The sequence below is a fragment of the Aquarana catesbeiana genome, linkage group LG02 (genome assembly GCF_042186555.1).
Source record: "Aquarana catesbeiana isolate 2022-GZ linkage group LG02, ASM4218655v1, whole genome shotgun sequence".
Lineage (NCBI taxonomy): Eukaryota > Metazoa > Chordata > Amphibia > Anura > Ranidae > Aquarana > Aquarana catesbeiana.
The window spans coordinates 664766014-664789615 of NC_133325.1; the positions used below are offsets into that span (position 1 = coordinate 664766014).

The 23602-nt window shown below is 44.0% G+C and overlaps 1 protein-coding gene and 1 non-coding gene across 3 annotated transcripts in view; both read right to left on the bottom strand.

The window, feature by feature from the left end:
- The window catches only part of RPA1 (replication protein A1), a 150899-nt gene that overhangs the window by 87725 nt on the left and 39572 nt on the right, over positions 1–23602 (bottom strand). Inside the window, exons 3-4 of one of the 2 annotated variants that reach the window (XM_073616620.1) lie at positions 22849–22927; positions 15254–15362 (exon numbers count right to left, since the gene is read on the bottom strand). In XM_073616620.1, coding sequence (XP_073472721.1) covers positions 15254–15362; positions 22849–22927 — 188 coding nt within the window. The remainder of the gene's footprint in view (positions 1–15253; positions 15363–22848; positions 22928–23602) is intronic. The other variant, XM_073616621.1, reaches the window with a different exon arrangement.
- LOC141130216 (U5 spliceosomal RNA) lies at positions 1433–1544 on the bottom strand. The gene has a single exon (XR_012242037.1). It is a non-coding gene; the product is annotated as a U5 spliceosomal RNA (small nuclear RNA).

A 23602-nucleotide genomic window follows, 5' to 3' on the forward strand; every position in this document is an offset into this window, starting at 1 on the left:
AGCTACACTTCTAGCAGTGCTGAGACTCAAACAAAGCATGTAAATTGATAAGATGCTGGTTTTCCACCATGTCCCTTTGACAAAAGCCGGTCATGAGACCAGCTTCTGTCAGATAGACAGCTATACACACTGACCGAATGCCTGTGTGTGCACTGCACTAAGGGTTGCAGACCCTACCAGTTTTCTCCTTAGGCCCTCTCTCCCGAAAGTGGGGAACGTTACCTGTCAAAAACATGTACCCCCCTGAAAGGTGCCAAATGTGAGTGGAACTCTGCTTGCCATGTACATTGGGACACCCAGAGGAATAATTTCTCTCAACCAAAGAAATCTAGCTCCTACACGCCTGTAGGACGCCCATGGATGTCCTCGGGTTAAAGTAGTTATATTGGGATGATGACTGCACCTACAGGCAGTAATTTTTTCAGTCGGCGATTCCGTTTTTAACAGAAGTGATTTGAGTGGCCAAATAGCCACTCAATCACTTCTGCGGGCGGCAGGAGGAGGCACCACCCTCCTCTCGCCTCTTGCTCAGGCTCTACCATCCAATCGCGGAGCGCTGCAGCCAGCGGGGATGGCTGCACAGAACAGAGAGAGGAACTACAGTTCCTCTGTGTCCGCGGAAACCAGGAGCGAAGAGTAGGTCGTCACTTACAGTTCCGCCCGTTTACCTGGCTGTTAGCGGCCAGGTGAGCAGCCGATCAGACCGATCTATGTCTGATCGGCTGCATTAGAGACCAGATGAGACCCCAGATCTCTCTATATAGAGAACCTCTCATGGCTCATGCTGTCACAAGGGATGTTGTTCATCCCTTGTGATAGCAATAAAGTTAATCATCCAGATACCCCACAAAAGGTGATAACACCAGTCCTCAACAACCCCAAAGAGAGGCAGGCATTGTCAAAGGCCATTAGATGTCCCTCTTTATTGTAGGAAGGACATGCTACTGGAATAGGGGGACTTGGGGTTCCAATTCTTATGCAATTGGGATGTAGGCTTTAGCTTAAAAAGGCATCCAAGGATGGTCCAAGCAACCGTTTGCCCTCAAACAGCAGCCTCAATTTGCTTCTTACAGAAAAGTTCTGCCAACTAACATTTGAGCCATAGGATTCTTCCAGTGAAGACAGACATGGCACATACCCTTTCAAAAGGCATTTACCGCTAAACTCAGGGTTCTTGGAAAATTTTCAGAATTTGCCAAATGGCAGGATCCTTTAGGTCCAATTCTCTGGAATGGAGCATACACTTTACCCAGACTGTAAGGGCCTGGCAAACTTCCACTACAATCAACACAGGCTGCAGAGTATGTCTACCATAGAGAAGAAACCCCTAAAGAGGGCCTTCTACTTCTTATCCGTGGCATCTTTACAGACTTCGACCATTAAGGTCTTATCCAAGTAGAAAACAGCTGCAGAACACCATTTTTTTTTTTTAGCCTGGTGGTAGTCACCAGGACACAAAAACATATTGAAAACTCATAGCTGTTCCTCTTCATGGAAATCTTTAGTAAAAGACATAAGATTTATTTAATCTGAACAAAAAGTATACTGAGAACACCATTTTTTGTTAAATTTCTCCTTCAAGGGGTACTGGTGAGCACAGGCATCGACGACACCTTCTTGCAACTGAGAATGCACTGGAAAGGACTATGCTTTGGCATCTGTCAGGACAGTGATTTTAGGGGAAGAGGATTCCAGAAGCAGTAACTTCAGGTTAGTGAACACCAGAGCTTGACAAATTTGCTTTGAATCTAAGAGCCAGCAAAAAAAAAGTTTTTTTGTTTTTTTTTTTAGGTGTAGTTTGTCAGCGCCCGGGGCAAGGCAAGAATTTTGGACCCCCTAACCTACAGCAGAGCGACCAGCCAGCCGATAACCCCGATGCAATATCGTTAGGGTTGTAAGCTGGCCAGAAAGAATGACAAAAACCTGTTCTAGGGGGAAACTCATTATGCCAATTGCATTGTGACAGTGGCATGTAAAACATCCTAATCTGCTGCATATTGCAGCTTAAGGTTGGTGGGTGGCAAAAACATTGCTCTACCACAACATTTTTACCACCCAACTGCACATCTAAACAAAGCCTTAGTGACACTTTAAATAATACACAAAAAGAAAAAAAAAAAAAAAAAAAAAAAAAGGATAAAAAGAAGTGTCTCAGTGCTGCTGATCTTCTGCTGCCTGTTGCTGCCTACATGTCCCCCTCCCCTTCCTCCGGTGGGTTTCAGGTCACCATGAAATACTCAAGACCAGCTGTCCATAAAACGTGGTAATTGTACACAAGGCTTTACTAGAGGAAACAGAAGGACTCATCTAAAGCATATCAGTATACATCAGACACAACACCTATGGAGCCAGAAAAATTCAGATTTGGCCAGCAGGACTCCTCTCCCCTCCTCCACCTCACAACACACTAACATTTCAGAGTTACAGCTCAGCATGTCACAGGAACAGTGGAACACACAGACCAGGCAGCTCCCCTGCTCCATCATCCACCAGAAAACCTCCCACTGAGAGTACTGCCAGTCCACCTGCTCTGTCAGGTGGAGGCTACAGGGGGGTGGGCTCCAGGGAGAGGAAGGCCAGCTTGACAGCGATGGAGTTCAGGCACAGGGGCAGCAGAAGAGCAACACAGCTCTCCCAGAGAGAAGCAGTCCTCAGAAACCTGCCCGAGCATTGGGGAAGAGGAGGGGACAGCGGCCTGAGGAAAAGAAGCCCAGCCTGGCCCCCCGACCATGTCAGTCACAGCCAAACATCAGACTCCTGCCTACTTCTGGTGAAACCATGGAGACCAGCCTGGGAGAGAGAGAAGGATTGGCTGCCCGGTGCCCAGAGCTTCATTTCTGGGGTGTCGTTAAATGGGAGCTGCAGTGAGTGGCGCCAGAATGCGGTTTCTGGTCGCCATGGCAACCTGGGATTTGTTGAGCCCTGGTGTACCCCACACCTTCCAGGAAGTCCACAATGTTCTTCTGAGTCTGAGAAAGCCCTGGTCCCCGAGATTCCCCCCTGGGAGGGCGTGCCCACAACAGCTTTCTCTTGTTCATCAGCAGGATTCTACTCCAATTTTTCATCCTACCTCAAATGGAGAGAAGGGGGAAGAGGATTGCTTACATTTGCATCGCAAGCATTCCAGGCCAGTGAGAACCCCTGAGAGCTGATCACGCAGCCTAGATATGAGTGCAAAAAACACCTCCCTTGACACAAAGGAAATGGAGGATTCTGTCCCTAAAATGTGAAAACACCAAAAAGGGCAGTAATTCTGAGCCAATGTGACTCTTTGGTGAGCCATTTCAGGGCAACCTCTCCCCTAATTGAGATTTGGGAGCCCACCTTTTTGTCTTTTTCCCCCTCCTCTCTGCCTCTGCCTGAGGCTATGGTTTGCTGAAGGTTAATAGGCATGTGAAACACAGAAGTCATCAGCCACCCACCTGAGAGGAGTGTCTGCCCATGCGAGGACACACTGTTAATCACACCCAGTAGACAGGGGGCACAATACTTGCTGTGCCTGGTGCCCAAGTAGATGCAGCTGCGAAGGCAGAAAGTCACTGGATCGGTAAGTCGTGAGCAGGTACCAGTGCAGGAACCTCAAGAGCTCTGAAAGCACATGTACTTGTGCCCGGAACTTGTAAAAATGGTACCCATGTAGACGTGCGCAATGACGGCAATGCACACACCACACTGGACCACCTCTTGAGCTCCACCCATTGCCATGTGTGGTAGCATAACCTAATTAGTCAAATATGAAATCCTCTGTCCTGTTAAGTACAATTTAGAAAATCCCTGATTGAGTCAGAGTGCTGACCTGTGAGGGAATGTGATGTAGATAATAATAATAATCTGAAAATGTCTATTTTCTTATGTGCATACATATTTTTCTACCTTACTCATTATATAAGTATACAGATTTGCTCTGTTCCTATATTTTCTCAAAATGGCGGGTACCCCCTACATCCCACACATCAGAAGAACGCGGAACTGAAGATAAAACAAAGGACAGCCAAACCTCGTTATGAAGATTCTCCATCTTCTTTTCTATCTTAACCAATGAGATGTACCTATTAGACTAACATAGCAATGACGTATTTTTGTGTATAAAACATTAGCACCGCCTTGAATAAATCAGAAGTGTAAGAAGTAACGGAGCTCAGCGTGTCTCAGAGTGTTTACTTTTATATGCATGCATATCCACACTTTCCAATTAGAGACAAAAGCAGATAACCTTGGGCTCGATTGGAGCTCTTAATCATTTCCTTAACAGACCCTCCTTTTCCTGGTCTGAGTACTGATGCGCAGGGGATTACATTAAATATTAGGTTAAGCACTTTTACTAGTTCATAGTAACTATAAAGTAAATAATAGGAGAAGTAGGGCCAAAGCTCTTTTGACTCTACGTCTCCTGTGGTCACTGCACTTAGTTCTGCACTCCTGTTACCCAGATTCAGCCGACAGCTGGCAAAAATCCACTGTCGGCTGGCATCACTCAGCTTGTCCAGACACTGGAGGGATCACAACTTTAATGTTGGGATCCACTCAGATGCCCAAGTGCTCAGCCTCTCAGCATGCCGCAGGAGGGGGGAGGTCAGGGCTCCATGTCTGAATGGACACAGGGAGCTGTGACTTTGCTTGGGTGTCTCCACAGCAAGCTGAACAGAAGGAAGGGCCAGGATCACCAGGGACCCGAGAAGAGGAGGATCTGGGCTGCTCTGTGCAAATTCACGACACAACAGGGAAGTATAACAACATGTTATTTTTACAGGAAAAAAAAAAAAAATAGACTTTACAATCACTTTAATATCTAGAAAAGATTTGTTGCACGACATCTCAGATTGTACTAGATGTTATTATGCCAAGGAAAGGCCACACACAGGATTCTTATTTGGCTTGATCTTTACAATCATGCTCTTATTCAAAAGCTGCAAAACTAGCTAATTGCCCAATACTGTAGTGTATGGTCAAGATTGATTTGCCTTACAAACCACCTACTTCCCCTGCCGATGTTTATGCCTTTTTATTTGTTTTAGCCATTACAATGCTTGGATAGAAGGGAAAGAAAAAAAAATGGTAATACCAACTATTTTACCGGTTTGCCGTAAAAGCGAAAATGCAACTTTTCATTTAGAAGCAGTTTACTGACCTTTGGGAAATGGCACATTTGAAAACTTTCCTAAAATCCTAACACTGAAAAAAGGAGAAAAGTTAGGATTTTAAAATGAGGCGCGTGACACACAGATGGTAAAATTAATGCACAATGGCACATTTGCTTTATTCATGGAGGTAAACGTAAAAAACATAATGCATTTACAAAAATAAAAAATATTAAAATGAGCCGATATGCATAAATTGTTGATACATGATTTGGCCAAAATTCAAAAAAATTCATATATAATTGCATGATTGTAACAAGAAAAACTGCATCTAAAAAGCTCTACACGTTTCGTGGATGAAGCTCTACTTTCTCAGGAGCAGGCACAGCATGTGTATCTGTAAAAAATATATGTATAAAAAAAAGGGGGAAGAAAAACATCCCAAAGTTGCTTACAAATCAGCTCAAATTTGGAACACATGATACGAAGAGCCAGAGGAGGCCGAGAATGAGGCCTGACCGGGAACTGTGAGAACGTAGCCTGTGGATAGCCAAGGTATGTACACACGACACGAGGGGATGGAGAAGGTGTCCATGTTGTATTTCAAAGTAGTGCATGCAGCAGCTGCAAAGTTTATCTATAAAAAAAAGTGTAAATTATATGCATTGTTAAAAAGTGCATAATGCTGCTGGCATTGTGGCATAAAGCCTAAAATTGGGAGGGGGCGTAGTTTGATCTTGCTATAAGATGGCCGCTTGAAACCAGAGCCCTCGCTGCTACAGGTATTCATCGCTCCACAGGAGGTACGAATCACCCCAGATCGCCATACAAACTTGGGGACAGCATCTCAGAACTCTTCCGCCTCTTGCTCTCCTTGCGAGCAACAAAACGGATTAAGCCAGAACATACCGGAGTTGTTCCAGACCCAAAGGAACAATATGGCGGCTTCCCGCCATGGTCAGTCACAGGATGCAGCCCCATCACTGACCGGAACACCGCCCATTCACACTGCACCAGGGTCGGGGAGAGCACGGCTCATCCCCAACAGCATCCCCAGCCTTCATGATCTGTGCACAATAGCGGCGGATATAAAGGACACACTGTCGGCAGCCATATCTGGCCTGCGCCTAGATATACACTCCATTGCTGACAGAGTCCATGAAGTGGCGAGGATTAGAGCACAGCATGACATGGTCCTCCACAGAGTGAACCATAGGCTAGATGCACACACCCTCCAACTGAGAGACATTCAGCGCCATATGGAGGAATTAGATAACAGAGGCTGGCGCCATAACCTGCGTGTCCGCAGCCTGCCTGAATCTGTGGAAACAGAGCAGCTTACGGCTTGTGTCATTGGCCTATTCAACAATCTCCTGGATAAACCTGCTTAGACAGCCATGGAGATGGAACAGATCAGGCCTAAAGGGAGAGAAACTGATCCTCCCAGGGATGCAATCTGCTGCCTCGAGGATTATAAACTGACAGGAGGAAATACTCAGAAAAGCGAGGAACAGAATACAGCTTTCTTTTGGGGGCTCAGATAGCCACATATACCAAGACCTCTTCAGCATTATCCTGCAACACTGTAGAGATCTGAAACCGTTGCCAGACACCCTGCATTCCAAGAGCATACATTATAGATGGAAATTCCCCTTTTGCTTCTCGGCCTCCACTCAAGGCCGTACGGCACTGCTGCGGGTACCGGAGTACCTCCAGCCCTTTTGCAACACCTTGGGCATTCCAGTGATGGATGTCCCAAATTGGTATGCCGAATTCCACCACACCACTACAAGACGGGAACCGCGTCGTGAAGAACCCATGGATGCACAGGACACCCGGTTCCGTAGACAACTATCCTCTTCAGGGAGCAGATCCCACACTGCCACCCGAGGCTCCCACAACAGTTCAAGCCCGACTGAAATCACTGCACCCAAGAAGGGCTCGAAGCGACAACTGAATGTACCACAGACACCCCTTAATGTTAACTGTGGCAAGACCTGTTTGGTTTGTTCCTCCATGCTTACAACCTTTCACCTGTCTCTAGTGGTCCGGGGCAATTACTACAGATACCACTGCCTCTATTACACCTAGACTGTACCTGATGGAAGAACATCCTGCCAGTATCGCCACTGTTCACCCGCATCCCTGCTATGTGGCTGCACACAACTACATGTCTGTGAGACTGTCCAGGCCTACCACACCGTCACACACCTAGGCATCTTTGCACGCTGCACCTCGCTCAACGAAGGGTCCCTATTTAAATTTATATGATGGTTTATCCACAACGAATGCAAGAACTTCCATGGGGGCTTTTGTTTGTTCCAGATTTAGACATTGCAATTGCATAACACATAGCACGGATAGTTGATGATTCGGTTGTAGGTATTGTATATGTAGGGTCTGCTGCAAAATAAGCTGCACTGAATTGATGTATGCTGGAATCTCCAGCTGACCCCATAACCTCCTCCCCCTAAATGGGGCTTAAATGAACCCTGTTCAACTAACTGTGGGAAATCTTAATACCCCACCCATCCCCTTCCATCCACAAGTTCTAAAAGCCACGTTGCAACTATTCAGAGACTCTAGCATACATCCCTATGTAATCCCAAGGGAACAACCCTACTCTGCATTTGCAGACGGATGATCTTGCACCCTGTGCAGGAATACTGTCGGATGAAATGTATTGTTCAACACATACCAGGGTATTAACCATACTATAGAACCCACCAGACTAATATCCTATTGTGTGCCCCATACTTAGAGGGTGGGGGAGTCATACAAATTTAATGGAAAATACGTTTTTGGATGATGGACTTTATAGGCATAACACTTAATAAATTTATATACTTTTTTATAAATGTATGTATTTACAGAAACATATGAAACACTTAAAAACATTGATTATCCACAATTGTGCCTTGAAGAATACAACACACCACCTATGTATCATAGAAAATTGGAATACTTAGTAACAAGAAACCCAAAAGGTCACTCTCCAAGAATTTTAAGTAGTAACGTAATTTTAGAAGAGGCGGTGTGTCGTGGTTCGGCTCAGCTCTACATGTTACGCGTATTCAAAAACGCTTCTTCAGGAGCTTAGGGCACATTATTATTGTAGTCAAAAAAAGTAGACAAGGGACCCAAGTCCACAGTGCAGCCAAAGGCGCAGGGATATCTCATCAGGTGAATTCCCAGCTAGTCTGTGAAATAACGATCACACAGTAAACTTATGGTGATTGAGAGTTACTTGTATAGCCAGCAGGGAAAAGAAAAAGAAACCATTCAAGATATTTTGGAAAACCTGATGGAAAAAAAAAAAAAAAAAAAAGATAGTTCAGGAAATATATGGGATCCCCCACTATTCACACATCTCCAGTATTCTGTTTTCATATGGAGTCAACGATGAAAATCCAGCCAATCTTTACCACGCTTTGTGGCTGTGACACAGCGGAGCCCTGCAGGGGATTTTCATCGTTGATCGTTTTTTTCTTTTCCCTGCTGGCTATGCAAGTAGCTCTCAATCGCCATAAGTTTACTGTGATCGTTATTTCGCAGACTAGCTGGGAATTCATCTGGTGAGATATCCCTGAATCTTTGGCTGCGCTGTGGACTTTGGTCCCTAGTCTACTTTTTTGACCACAATAATAATATGCCCCAAGCTCCTGAAGAAGCATTTTTGAATACACATAACATGTAGAGCTGAGCCGAACCACGACACCGCCTCTTCTAAAATTACGTTACTACCTCAAATTCTTGGAGAGTGACCTCTCTCATTACTAAGTATTCCAATTTTCTATGATACATTAGGTGGTGTGTTGTATGCTTCAAGGCACAATTGTGGATAGTCAATGTTTTCAAGAATGTTTCATATGTTCCTGTAAATAAATAAATGTATATACTTTATAAATTTATGTATTAAGCGTTATGCCTATAAAGTTCATCATCCAAAAACTTATTTTCCAAATATAATATATCGGGACGTGGCATATGTCTACTTATTTCTTGTATCCACAGTACCACTCTGTGATGATACGATTCCAATTTATCTATACAAATTTAATGGGTCGTCCCCCCCCCCCCCCCCCACGTGACTGGGGGTAAACACTATCACCCCGAAGGCTAGCTACTGTACCACATAGCAGCCCATATATACCTCCCCAGACGGTGCACCTGGGACCTATGAACCAAAGCTACCCTACATAATGCCCCCAGTCATAATACCTTCCATAGGAGGTACGATTCCTTCCCTCCACCCCACCTCCTCCAATTCAGCAGTTATGGACGGTCCAGGTGGTGGTACTACCACATGAATTAGGAACACCCAGGTTGCCGCACAGGTTCACTGTCAAGCGGAGCTTGCCTCTGATTGGTGTACACACATTTGAGTTACAATGGATGAAGGGGCTTCACCACTTGGACCGTCTCCGGTTCCCAAAGGGCACTGCATAACGCATTACCTATCACCTCCTACTCCCACCCCAAACAACGTAGCCGGCTCAAAAGCCAGTGGCATTAATATTACTTTACTCGCCATCAGCCGGTATCTTCATTACCCCAGATACCGCACTTCTAGAGCTGCACGATTCTGGCCAAAATGAGAATCACAATTTTTTGCTTGGAATAAAAAGATCATGATTCTCTCACGATTCTCACAACGTAAAATCTTTCACATTATACAAAAAAAAAAAAAAAATTAACTTTACTGGTTAGTTGTTTTTTTTTTTTAATTCATTAAGTGGTTAAACTTAATTCATTTACACGCCAAGTCTATTCCATTAACAAATTGTTACAATGTTTAGACTTAGTTCAACTGCTAAAGAATTCTGATTCTTGGCAGACTGCCTGTTTATTTTCTTCCTTTCTTTTGACGGCTGTGGCTTCAGAAGAGCAGAGAATTCTTTGCATAGCAAGAATCGTGAAACATTTATCAAGATTGCAACGGGGGAAAAAATTTGCGATAACAATTCTTGACGATCGTGCAGCTCTGCTCGCTACTTGTGGACACATCTCAGGAGCGCCTAACTCAGCACGGTCCCCCTCCAGACACCTTTGGGTACTGAGCAGGAGTGTTCTTTGAAAATAAAATTACTGCCTAAAGCATGCAAACATCTACTTGTGTACCTCTAAAACACAGTGACGATGCCATTGGCATAAACCCTGCAAGTTGGAGTGAGTTAATAGGATGAATGTTGGCAACATTGTTGTCCCAATAGTGCTTACTATCCCATTCCTGAACCTAATGCAAAGTTTAAGATGACTAAAGATAATTTTTTTTTTTTTTAAATAACAAACATGTTATACTTTCCTCCACTGTGCAGCTCATTTTGCACAGAGTGGCCCCGAACCTGCTCTTCTGGTGTCCCTCGGCAGCTGTCTCGGCTCCCCCCTGCAAAGACTCAACACCTTCATGCGTGCTCCCTCGCATGGTGTTAAGTGCTTGCGGGCACGCTCCCGTGATAAAGCCAGCGGCCATAGCCGCTCACTATATCACTCGGCCCCGCTCCCTGGCGCGCCGTGTCATTGGATGTGATTGACAGCAGCGCAAGCCAATGGCTGCGCTGCTTTCAATCCATCCACTGTAACCAATCAACGGCCAGGCTGAGCAGCGAAGAGGATGTCGGGGGCGAGCGAGGGACTTTCGAGGGGTCAGGTAATTAAACCGGGTGGGGGGGGGGGGGGGGTCGGTATTGTCAGATGTTTTTTCACCTTAATGCATAGAATGCATTAAAGTGAAAAAAAAATAAAAAATAAAAAACTTACTTTTACAACCCCTTTAATACTACATGATACAATAGGCCTGTACCCTATACTGACCATATAGAGGCTTAGCAAACACTTTGAAGACAACCCACTTTCCATACACCTTCACTTACGTGCTGCAGAACCCTGTAGCGGCGGGTAGACACATCATACACGTAAAATCTATCCCGCTTGGACTTTACCAACCCCCACACAGTGGCATAGTGTAGGGTTTGCTACCTACGGGACAGCACTCACTATCTATACACTGGTACCTAACAGACTCCAACCTTTTGTGAAGGGTGGGCAGGTCCCACCTATCCTCGGTTCATTATATAGGCGAGACCCCCTCCTCTAAGAGTCCCTGAACCCCTTCCCCCTTGTGTGCAGACGCCCAGCCCCCCCTCTGGATATTGCCACATTACGGTGCCAATCACCCTCTCTCGAGGACCCCCCCCCCCCCCCCCCCCCGAGGTCAAGCTATACTCCCTAAATATTTGCGGACTAAAAACCCCCCGAAAAAAGGTTGTGGCTACTACTATCTTTACAAATAACTAAAGCATATGTGTTTCTTCAAGAGACGCATTTCAGATCTAATAGCATCCCTAAACTCCACAGTAACTTCTATCCCATTGCCTGCCATGCATCCAATGACCAAATACAAAGGTGTTTCCATTTTACATTAACAAAAATTGTCCTATCCAGATTCAAGATACCCTGCAAGATGCTAATGGCCGAAATATATTTGTTAAAAAGGAAAAAAACTCTACAATAAACCCATCACGCTAGTGAACCTATATGCTCCCAATAAACAAGTGCCCTTCTTTCGTAAACACTCCTCACCTCGTTTCACACTGGCATGTTTATTGTAGGGGGAGATTTTAATCTGGCTCTCACTCCTTCATTGGATACCTCATCAGGCTCCTCCACCTTAACGTACAGAGCCCTTCGAACAATAAAAACACAGCTTAGCGATCTAACCTTGTACGACACGTGGCGCACACTGCATCCCAACACCAAGGACTTCACATTCTTCTCGCCGACCCATAACAAAACACACAAAGGATTGACTATTTCTTTATAACTGAAACAGATCTAGTGTCACTCGTAACCGCAACCATAGACCCTATGCTCCTTTCGGATCATAATACCATCTCCATTACCTTAGCATTCCCGACAATGCCCACGAGATCAGCAATCTGGCGACTTGATAATTCCCTCCTTAACGACCCTTAAACTTTGAAGATACTAAACTTGCGCCTATCACAATATTTTCGCAAGAATTAATCCACAGATACAAATCCAATGACACTTTGGGCAGCACACAAATGTGTCATTAGGGGTGAACTTATCTCCATTGCTGCAAAGCGACGGAAAGCTAGACAAGCACGTATTGCAGAACTGTCTGAGCGCATTCATTCCCTCGAAAAAAAGCATAAACAATCTCTGGCAATGCAGACTCACCAAACTAGTACAGGCTAGGGAAGCTCTGTTAGAGGAGCTGAGGAAAACGATCAGATGCAAATATGCATTGACACAGCGGCTGTTTTACGAATTCGACAATAAATCTGGAAAATTGCTCGCTAGAGCCCACCTAACTAGAAAAAGACTTCGACAATTCACTCCCTCTCAGAGCCCTTAGGAAACACGATTGCCACCTCAGAAGGCATCGCTGATCAGTTTAAGCAATTTTATACCAAACTATAACCTACCCACCCGACTACGCCAGAGGCAGCCACAGATAGAAAGGAGAAAATTACCAACTTCCCCTCTCAATACAGCCCAAAACCCATTACCTCGTCAGAGGCAGCAGACCTAGACAAACCAATAGCTTGGGATGAATCCATTGAGGCCCTGAAACAACTAGACAGGCAAAAGCCCCGGATTAAAGTCAACGGTCACCTGTCGGACGCCTTCTCTGTGTCGAACAGCACACGCCAAGGATGCCCCTTATATTTGTGTTCACCTTATACTCCGCAGACTTAGGGCTAACCCAGACATTAAAGATAAAATAGAAATTAAAGATAGACCATACAAACTAGCGGCATACGCAGATGACATCTTGCTATTCCTTACAGACCCCATCACCACAATTCCCAACCTACTAAAAGGCTTCTCCGTCTTCAAATTACTATCCAATCTCCAAACCAAATTTTGCAAAATCCAGGGCACCGTTTCTCTGCCTGCTAAGACGGTGACACTATGCCAAGCTAACTTTCCCTTTAGCTGGGACCCACACGCCATCACCTATCTTGGTATCCAACTACCGGTAAAATTAGTATACTCTAGGAATTTCCTTCCTATTCTTAGAACTATACAAGACCTCCAAAAATGGAACAAGAGCTCCTTTTCATGGTTTGGGAGACTCTCTGCTGGAGATGCAACACAGCCCAGGGTTCTCTGTCCAACTACGGTGGAAATGCCCACATATACAACCCTACTGGAAAGAAGTGCACCACATGATCTCCCATATAACGGCCTACTCCCCAGATTTGACACCAGCTCAATATCTACTGCACCACACATCCTTACCCCAATCTGCCTACACTGATCTCTCACCCTACACCTCATCAACGCAGCCAAACTATGTATACCCATACATTGGAAGGCTACCTCCCCCCCTAGTATCTCAGAATGGCTTCAACGGGTGGGGAGGATCGCCGAAATGGAAGACCTAATACAACAGGTGAGAGAAACTCAAATGAAATTACACAAAACATGGGCCTCCTGGATTCATTTTACAGAATCAGCAGAATTCCACAGTCTATCAAACACAAAACCATAGCTTGACCTGGGGGCCAATACACAGTATCAGATATATATGCCGGACACCTGACTGCACACTTACACCTCCCCCCTGTACTCCACTCTTCCCTTATCCTTCCTTCCTCATAACGAAAACGAAGGTTCCCTGATAGATTCTTGGGCTATACTAACCAGAACACACCTAACTCCAATTTACGCCAAGACAAGGAGCTTCTCCCTTGAAACATATCCCCAATGTCTAATTTGAGTTACATGCACTACCCAAGATGTTGAGTGACTGCAAATACGCCACCCGGAGAACCGGAAAATTAACATGCAAAGGTTTGGTTGTAAGCGCCCCTACCCACTCACAGTTTGTTCCCAATAGGGGTGTTTGGGTGTCCTGGTGGCAAGCCGGGTCTCTCTACAAACTCCTCAGAGTCCCTCATCTGTCTCACATGACCCAAACGGACAGGGGGGTTATGGTTATATGCATTATTTGGTTTAACTGATAATTGCTACAGTTCTCATTCTGGACATACATCATTTGTATTATGAATATACAAATGTAAATTGATACATGTTCCTTTTCATGTATAATGGAACCTTAATAAAAAAAAATTGAAACCGAAAAAAAAAAAAAAAAAAAAAGCCTAAAATTGGTTGATTGCGGAAAAAGGGGCAAGTGCGTGATGAGAAAGTGGGGGGGAACCACAAACTAAAGGAAAGAGTGGGATGGTTGGATACCCACTAAGGTGAACTAGATCCAAAGAAGGAATACCTAAATGAAACACCGTAAAAGTAAAACCGAACTAAAATAAAGTACTTTAGGTTCCAGTGGTAGTTTAAACAATCCAATTGTGATCTGAAAAGTGCCCAGCAAAAACATGAGACATCATTGACTCCGCCAAGAGTGCTATATATACCCCCATGGTTGGCGCGCAAGACACAAGCTGCGCCTGCTCCTAAGTGGAGCTTCATCCACGAAAAACAGAGATTTTTAGATGCAGTTTTTCTGGTTACAATCATGTGTTTATATCCAAATCATATATGAATTTTATGGAATTTTGGCTAAATCATGTAACAATTTGATGTTATGTATGCATATCAGCTGTCATTTAATAATTTTTATTTCTGTAAATGCATTATGTTTTTACGTGTACCTTCATGAATAAAGCAAATGTGCCATTGTGCATTAGTTTTACCATCTGTGTGTCACACTCCTCATTTAAAAAGTCCCAACTTTTCTCCTTTTTTCAATATAATAGGGATAGAGGCGCATGTCCTGGTAGATTATGTGCGTCACACAGTCACAAAAAAAACAAAAAAAAACAAAAAACTTTTTACTTATACTATTCTTAAAATGCTAACCTAAACTGTAGACAAGCTGAAAAGATATTGAAAAAGGCTGAAAGCACTAAATATACTGTGTTCAAACATTAACAGAATAGACCACAGTTTGGTAATAAAAATAAGGTACAGCATTGACATACACAACGTGCAGCATTCGACAACACATGCAATATTAACAAGCTGAAATCGATACACTTCAGAAAATACCTTGGAGGACAATACACATGTGCATGAACCTGTACAGCTACAATTTGGTGAAGTAAAGGCAGAAGTGAATTTTCACTGCATAGCAATGGTGTGCTCACTGATACAGACAAAGAAAGCAATTGGCTAAATACCTTCCATCTTTAAGGTTGTTCACAATGTACCGGGAGACCTTACAGATACAGTTCGCTGCAAGGAGATTTCTATCCACAAGAGTGTTTAACTGGGTAGCCAACATGAAAGCTGAAAGATAAACAAGCAGTAAAATGTTTAAGATCCTCACTGAGCTAAATAAGAAAACCATTAATAAAACACCACAAATAATGAATGCCAGGTTTATAAAAAACACCTCTATGATTGCCTGTTAAAACAATACTAAAACATCTCCCCAGCCTTTATTATTACCATGGCAGCAATGCCTTAAAGTGGTTGTAAACTCTAAAGCCTCGTACACAAGGTACGATTGTTAACAGGGGATTGTCTGTTGACAGACTGTTGTCCCAAAATCTTACCGTTCGTACGCTCCTTTTGACAATTTTTGTCCAACTTTCGGCCAACAAATGTTGGATGACAGGCTAGTAAATTTTGGTCAGACAACGGTTTGACGTCAGATTTTCGTATGGTCAGTACACAAATCTGTCACACAAAAGTCAAAAGTACAAACACGCATGCCCCGAAATCAGCGCTCAAACACAAAATTAGCAGAAGGGGCCCAAAAGGTGACGCTCAAGAGCTGAAATTCCTCGTAGTACGTCACTACGTTTGCGGCACGACAATTGTGCAACGTTGTTATGCAAGACAAGATCCTGGCACATAACCTTAAGACAAAAATTAGACGCCCGGTTGGCCAACAATTGCACCGTGTGTATGAGGTTTTACATATAGCCACTGAAGTGACCAGTCTCAGAAGATAAAGAGATTAAACAAATCCTCCTACATATGCTGCAGTAGTTTATCTACAGCCCTCTCTCCTCTATAGTTGTTCAAAGAGAACAGTTTACACAGCATTTCTGACCTTCAGGAGACAGGGATCTAATGTCACACACTGCACAGGACATAAAAGAGAGCTGAGTGAAGAGAATGGACACTCCCCCGACTCTCAGAGAAACACACAAAAGTTGTGGTTCTCAAATCACCTTCTGTGTGCTGGAGAGGGGCAGGGCAGTCTCTCGAAATTCTGCACCATGTGCAAAAAGGAGGAAAGAAAGACCAGAAAGGAACCAAAGTTGGTGCTGTGGATTGAGGCAAGTACACAGAGATAAGCTTTGTTGATTTTTCATTGTAGAGAATTACAACCACTATAAAGAACCAGTTCATGAATTTATACAGAGAAATATATGTAATGAGAAAAAAAAAAAAAAAAAGGGGGGGGGGTGGTGGTGTACTAATTTGACCTAGAGGAAGTGGCAGGCAAACCTTTGCCAAGTAATTGAGCCCACGCATCTATACAAATTGCTCCATCAGCTATGCATGGCAAGGGATGTTAAGAGAATATAGGCATTTTTACAGATTTCAGCATTTGACTGCGGGTCATGTTATGTCTGCCATCACCCCCTACCTTAGGCTGCATACAAGGCTCAAAAGACTGTAGATGTGAAGAAAAGAGAGCTGGAAGGAAATGCCTGTAAGCAAACTATAGCAGCTCTAGAACTCTTTAGTCTGCAATACAAGAAATGGCTTAACCAACCAGTGAGACTACTACCTCTGTTCTCTAACGATTTGGTGTTTAAACTAATCTTAATGTAAACTCTTTAAAGCACTAAAAGAACTAAAAGAACTAAACCTATTGATTTAACCAGTTCCCAAAGCAATTACATTGCTTATACTCTTAACTGAACTTTCAAGCCAGCAAAAGACTGGCGTCAAATGACCACATGTGTAGCACCATGGCAACTGCAGATCAGAGGCGAAGATGGCAGCTTCCTTGGCTGTAAAGGGTAAGAGGGTTTAGTTCCACAATAAAATATTGGATAATAAATGGAAATGTAGACTTTTCCAAATCCCACACCACGGCTAAGTGGTAAGTGGAACTGTGCATCTCCCAATCTGGGTCCTCTTGGAAGCTGATGTTCTCCACAACCCATATAGACATTTACTGTACAAACCATTGGGAGCGTTATCAAAAAGTAGTCCACCGTTGATACCTCATGCCCTAAAGACTTGAAAAATTTTACACCTCACATTCCTCCACATACTGGAGACAATGTGGTGAACTTGGTTCTTTATCACATATACTATGAAGCTGTAAGACCATCCATTCCTGCTGGAATAAGGTTTTTAGCCTAGCCTCTGATATAGTGGGATCTCAGGTTACTCCTAACCCAGCACTTGCCTTATTGCGTCTAGGTATTGAAACCTTCTCCCCACAAACTAAAACTATCCTTTTCCATTTGTTTTTAGCAGCAAAACCTAGCATTGTTAGAGTGTGGAATTTCTTTACACCTGGAAGTCCTGAATTATCAATATAACCTGAAAAGAGTTTGCATGTTCTCCCTGTGCCTGCGTGGGTTTCCTCCGGGTACTCCGGTTTCCTCCCACACTCCAAAGACATATTGGTAGGTTAATTGGATCCTGTCTAAATTGTCCCTAGTATGTATGAATGTGAGTTAGGGACCTTAGATTGTAAGCTCCTTGAGGGTAGGGACTGATGTGAATGTACAATGTATATGTAAAGCGCTGCGTAAATTGACGGCGCTATATAAGTACCTGAAATAAATAATAAATAAAAAGGCTATTGGCATCTCAAAACAACCATTAAAGTGGTTCCAAAAGAAGACAAAGGGTTTTTTTTTGTTTTTTTTTTTTTACCTTAATGCATTCTCTGCATTTAGGAAATGCAAAGAGCCACCAGATCATTCACTGCTTTTGACCAGGGATCTCTGAACCTGGAGACAAACCTGCCCAGTTTCCGAACTGTAAGACGAGGTCAATTCGGTTTGTTGCAGACGGGCTGGTAAGCGAGCTAGAAAATTATTTGTTGTTTTTTTTTTTTTTTTTTTTTTTACATGCGTCGCCCTTCCATGTGCTCCTTGCTGCAAAGGCCAGGTACAGGTTGGGGTGGTTGCCATTTGTTTGCACCAGTTTCTGCAGAACCTGGAGGCCGGGGGTCCACATCTGGCATCCACCACCAGTAGAATAGATCTTGGAACACTTTCATGTTTAGAGCCCATTTCCCTGGATCCAGGCACTGGCAGCTAAGGAAGTCTGCCTGCCAATTTGCCCCCTCTGGTATGTAAATGGTGGACAAGGCTGAAACATTAAGTTCTACCCAAGACCGAATCCTTTCTACCTCTGCTGCTGTGCCCCATGATTACTGACTGTTGTGGCGTTGTCCATCTGAATCTGGAATGGATGATCCTTGGAAGGTCCAGTGTTGCAGGGACAACCAAACCACTCAGAGCTCCAGAATGTTAAGCCTCCATCAGTACAGGAAAATTGCTTCCTTCAGAAACCAAGACTCCTGCACCAACAAAGTGTCTAGGACTCCTCCCCAGCCTGGGCATCCATTGTGAGCATCTTCCAATTGGATTTCCCTAACTCTAAAAGTGGGATTCCTGAACCACCAGGTCAGAGACAGCCTGAACCTCTGTGTCAGGCAAATTAGTTAATCTAGAGACTGAACCAATAAGTCCCACAATGATAGAATGCTGAGCTGTAGGAGACTGGAGTAGGAGAAGAGTAGGAAACTGGGCAAATGGTACTGCCTCAAAAAGGAGGTGACCACCAACCCCAGGATTGTTATGCAGAAGATGAACGTTAGAAGTTTTTTTGGGAAGAGGCTTGTGTGGTCTAGGATGAAAACCAGATACTCCAAGTGATGAGTAAGCAACAGCCAAACCTTTTTTAAAGGTCTGAAAGGTCCTCCTCCTGTTGGCCAGAACCCAACCAAAAAGCCAGATTGAGATTTGTCCCTTGATGGTACTCAAAGTTGAGGACATCTCCAGACCAAACTGGGAAAAAGCTAGAATCCACCCCTCGACATACCATCGAGAAGGGAACTTCACACCAGGTGAAATAAGCCTTCCAAATACAATAGTATGCCTTCCTGGTTGACTTTCTTGCACTGAGAAGGGTAGGAATCACAGTCTGAGACTACCCCCAATCTCTCAAGACCTGGGTTTCAAACAACCATGCTGTCAAAGTCAGCAACTGTAAAGCAGAATAGAATAGCATATCCTGATACAGCAGGTCCGGACAATCTGGAAAAGCCCACAGCTCAGCTAACAAGAGATCTAAGATGTATTGCATAAAAGGGTTCTCCTTGGCCAGGTCAGTGTGATCAGTATCACCAGAATGTCCTCCAACTTACCTTTATCCTGTGTAACAAAGGAGTTGAAGTTGAGGGAAGGCATAGATCTGAAATCTGATCCCAGGGAGTCACCAGTGTATCCACCACAATAGCAAGAGGAGCCCTGGTGTGCGACACATACTTGTCAAGTTTGTTGTTGAATCTATGACACCAAGGGATCCACATCCAGTGCCCTCCACCACAGACAAATCTCTGAACACCTCCAGGAGAAGGGACCATTCCCTTTGATTCAGCTGAGATAATGCTATGTGAATCTTCCATAGCAGAAATGTGGACAGTGGAGATGGCTGGAACATCAAGTTCCGCTTAAGACTAGATCAAGTCTGATTCTTCATATGCAGCATGACTTGACAGTCCCTTCTTGATGGGTCGATGTATGCTACTGCAATGGCATTGTCCAACTGCACCCTGAAGACAGACAGATCGGAATGAGAGAGCTAGTTAAAACCACTTGAATTTTCAGTATGTTGATGATAATCACTTCTGCTCCCTGTGAGCAAGATCATCAGGTATGAAACAAGTCAGAAGTCACTGCCCATGGGATCCAGAGCCAAAACGACACCCGTTACAGGCCGTCCCTGCACTTGTATGCAGAGTCCGGGTACAGTCGCATTTGGCCTGCTGGCCATAGTAACTTATCTGGATAGGTCTCATTTGTGCCCAGATAGGGGTGTTAGGAACAGGCCTGGAAATGTAGGAACAAAATCTCAAAAAAAAAAAAAAAAAGGGATCTTCAGAGAGACTCGGGTAATCGTCCATCACCTAACTGAGGCTTAGCAGAGCTTGGTGGGGTTATGCTTGGGCAGGGATTTTTTATCTGGCCAGTGTCCATTCACCTGAAAGTGGCAGCATAACCCATGTAGTAACTATTAACTTTTGTGTCCTGTGATCTATGATTAGGGAAGGCCATACAATAAGGGTTAGTCTCCAGAAACACAGGAGAAAACTTCATTCTTTATGAAGACGAGAGCATGCACAGTGCACTCTCCTGCAACGCCAGAAGCTCAGCTCTACTCTATTTTCAGATTTGTTTGGCAAAGCTGAAACAGTTTAATGTGTGAAAAGGATACAATAAGCTCCATCCGCTGGTTGGATAGGAGACAGCAGAATAATACACCAATATGAAAAGTTTCAATGGCTCACAAACTAGGATTACATTTGTGTCAAATACTAAGCACCATTTAAAGCAGTTTAATGGAAATAGAATAAAGATGGGACCCAGCAATGCTTCTAAGGTTTAAAAAAAAAAAAAAAAAAAAAAAAAAAGGGGGTGGACAAGCCAATTCAAAATTATAGAAAGGCTAAGAATCTGAATATCTTATTTTATTTATTTCAGGTACTTATATAGCGCCGTCAATTTAAGCAGCGCTTTTACATATACATTGTACATTTACATCAGTCCCTACGCTCAAGGAGCTTACAATCTAAGGTCCCTAACTCACATTCATACATACTAGGGACAATTTAGACAGGATCCAATTAACCTACCAGCATGTCTTTGGAGTGTGGGAGGAAACCGGAGTACCCGGAGGAAACCCACGCAGGCACAGGGAGAACATGCAAACTCCAGGCAGGTAGTGTCGTGGTTGGGATTCGAACCAGCGACCCTTCTTACTGCTAGGCGAGAGTGCTACCACTACACCACTGTGCCACCCACTACACCATTGTGCCACCCACTACACCACTGTGCCACCCGAATATCTACTGAGAATTGAAGGTTATTTCCTTGTGCAGGAAAAAAATTAAAAAAATGTAAGAACACAAAAAAAGGCCACCAAAACATAGGCAGCCTGAGGGTATATCAAGAAGGTTGCTAATGTTTTTCCCTTTCTGGAGAGAAAGATGTTCAGTTCTTTTTCGAAGTCATTCAATAACCCCTCTGCTGTGCCAAGCCAGCTCAGTTTTTATTACTTCAACAAAACAGGGTGCCAACATACACAAGTGTATTAAAGCGGTCGTAAACCATGTTACACCACTTTAGCCTACAGGTAAGGCTATAAGGCATCATTGCGGCTCCGGCCAATCACAGCGCCGGAGCCCGTGCACCCGGAAATTACTCCGGGAGACATGTCACCGGTCACAGCAGTGTACAGGGACCGCTGCAACAGCTTAGATCTAAGGGAAGTATTTCATAATGAACTAGCATGCAATGCATACTAGCTTATTATGCTTTTGTCTTGCAGGGTTCTTTTTTTTTTTGAGTTTACAACCACTTTCAAAACTTGGATCTATACATAAATCAGTTCAAACTTGCTCACAAGAAAAAGCCCTAAATTACATGGCTGTCTACTATTAAGCCAGTCAGCAATTAATATCTGCATTATTAACCACTTGCCGCCCGCCCTATTACCAAATGACGGCGGCAAAGTGGTTGGATATTCCTGACCGGACATCATATGACGTGATCAGGAATATCGAGCCACTGTGCGCCCCCGAGGGCGCGCATTGTGGCGATCGTTGTTGCGGGGTGTCATTCTGACACCCTGCAACACCGATCTAGGTAAAGAGTCTCTGACGGAGACTCTTTACCACGTGATCAGCCGTGTCCAATCACGGCTGATCACGATGTAAATAGAAAGAGCCAGTGATCGGCTTTTCCTCACTCGCGTCTGACAGACGCGAGTAGAGGAGAGCCGATCGGCTGCACTCCTGACAGGGGGGGGTCTGTGCTAATTGTTTATCAGCACAGCCTCCCCTCGGATCCCGCCCAGGACCACCAGGGAAGCCGCCCAGGACCACCAGGTATGCCCCTAGACCCCCCGGGAAATGCCACTATGTGCCCAGGCAGCTGCCAATCTGTGTCCAGGCAGCTGCCAATCAGTGCCCACTCCAATGCCTACCACTGCCAGTGCCACCAGGGATGCCCATCAGTGCCCCCCTATCAGTACCCCCCTATCAGTGTCCAGCAGTGTCGCCTATCAATCCCACCCATAAGTGCCGCCTATCAATGCCCATCAGTGCTGCATATCAGTGCCACCCATCAATGCCGCCTACCAGTGCCCATCAATGCCGCATATCAGTGCCACCTCATCGGTGCCGCCGTATCAGTGCCGCTTTATCAGTGAAAGAGAAAACTTACTTATTTACAAATTTTTTTTTTTAACAGAAACAAAAGCAAAATTTATTTTTTTCAAAATTTTCGGTCTTTTTTTATTTGTTTAGCAAAAAATAAAAACCGCAGAGGTGATCAAATACCACCAAAAGAAAGCTCTATCTGTGGGAACAAAATGATAAAAATTTAGTTTGGGTACAGTGTTGTATGACCACGCAATTGTCATTCAAACTGCGACAGCACTGAAAGCTGAAAATTGGTCTGGGCAGGAAGATGTCTAAGTGCCCTGTATTGAAGTGGTAAAAAACCCATTTTCCTGGACCATGTGGCAATAGAAACATGCTACAATACAATTTAAAAAAACATACATGAAAGTGTGTTTAACCCATCACTCATCAGCAATCTGAATCGAGGAGGACCCGTAGCAGTGTTGATTGGACGAATGTTCTAGAGAGAGAATAAAAAAAAAATATTTAAAAACACATCACACATTAATTACCACACTAAAAGAATTAAAACCATTAGGTTTTTTTTTGTGTAAAATACATAAAAAGTGACTCCTTCAAAATCCCCAGAACTACTATTTGGGCGTTTTCTTACAGGCTTCCCTCAAGTACCTAGTTTAAATTGAATTTTGTACTGACCATAAAATCTTCTTAAGAGCTCATTCAGGGACACAAGAAGCCTTTCAATCTTTTGGTTTATACAGCCAATTACAGAAGGATAGGAAACTGGCAAAAGGAAAAAAAAATGTAGGCCAATACAGGATATCAGCATGCTTCAGTTTTGTAGCAAGCAGTAAGAAGAGAATGAGCATAAACAGAGAAATGAGGACCTGTGTCTCTCAAGAGACGCCAAAAACAAAAGGAGTTTATAGCAAGTACAAAAATCCTATTTCCTGACACCTTCATGGCAGCACACACTGGGTTGTGACTCCGTCTCCACAATCTGACAGGATTGGTTAGCTATAAAAAGTTGGAGAGAGAGATCCCCACCATTCTCTTTTTTATCCTCACCTGACAAGATGGATGGACATCGCAGAGCCTCTTACCACATCACCCCAGCAGGTTCAAGACTCTCCTGTTTGGAAGTCACTCTTGTACAGTCTCTAAAGGAGCTTCT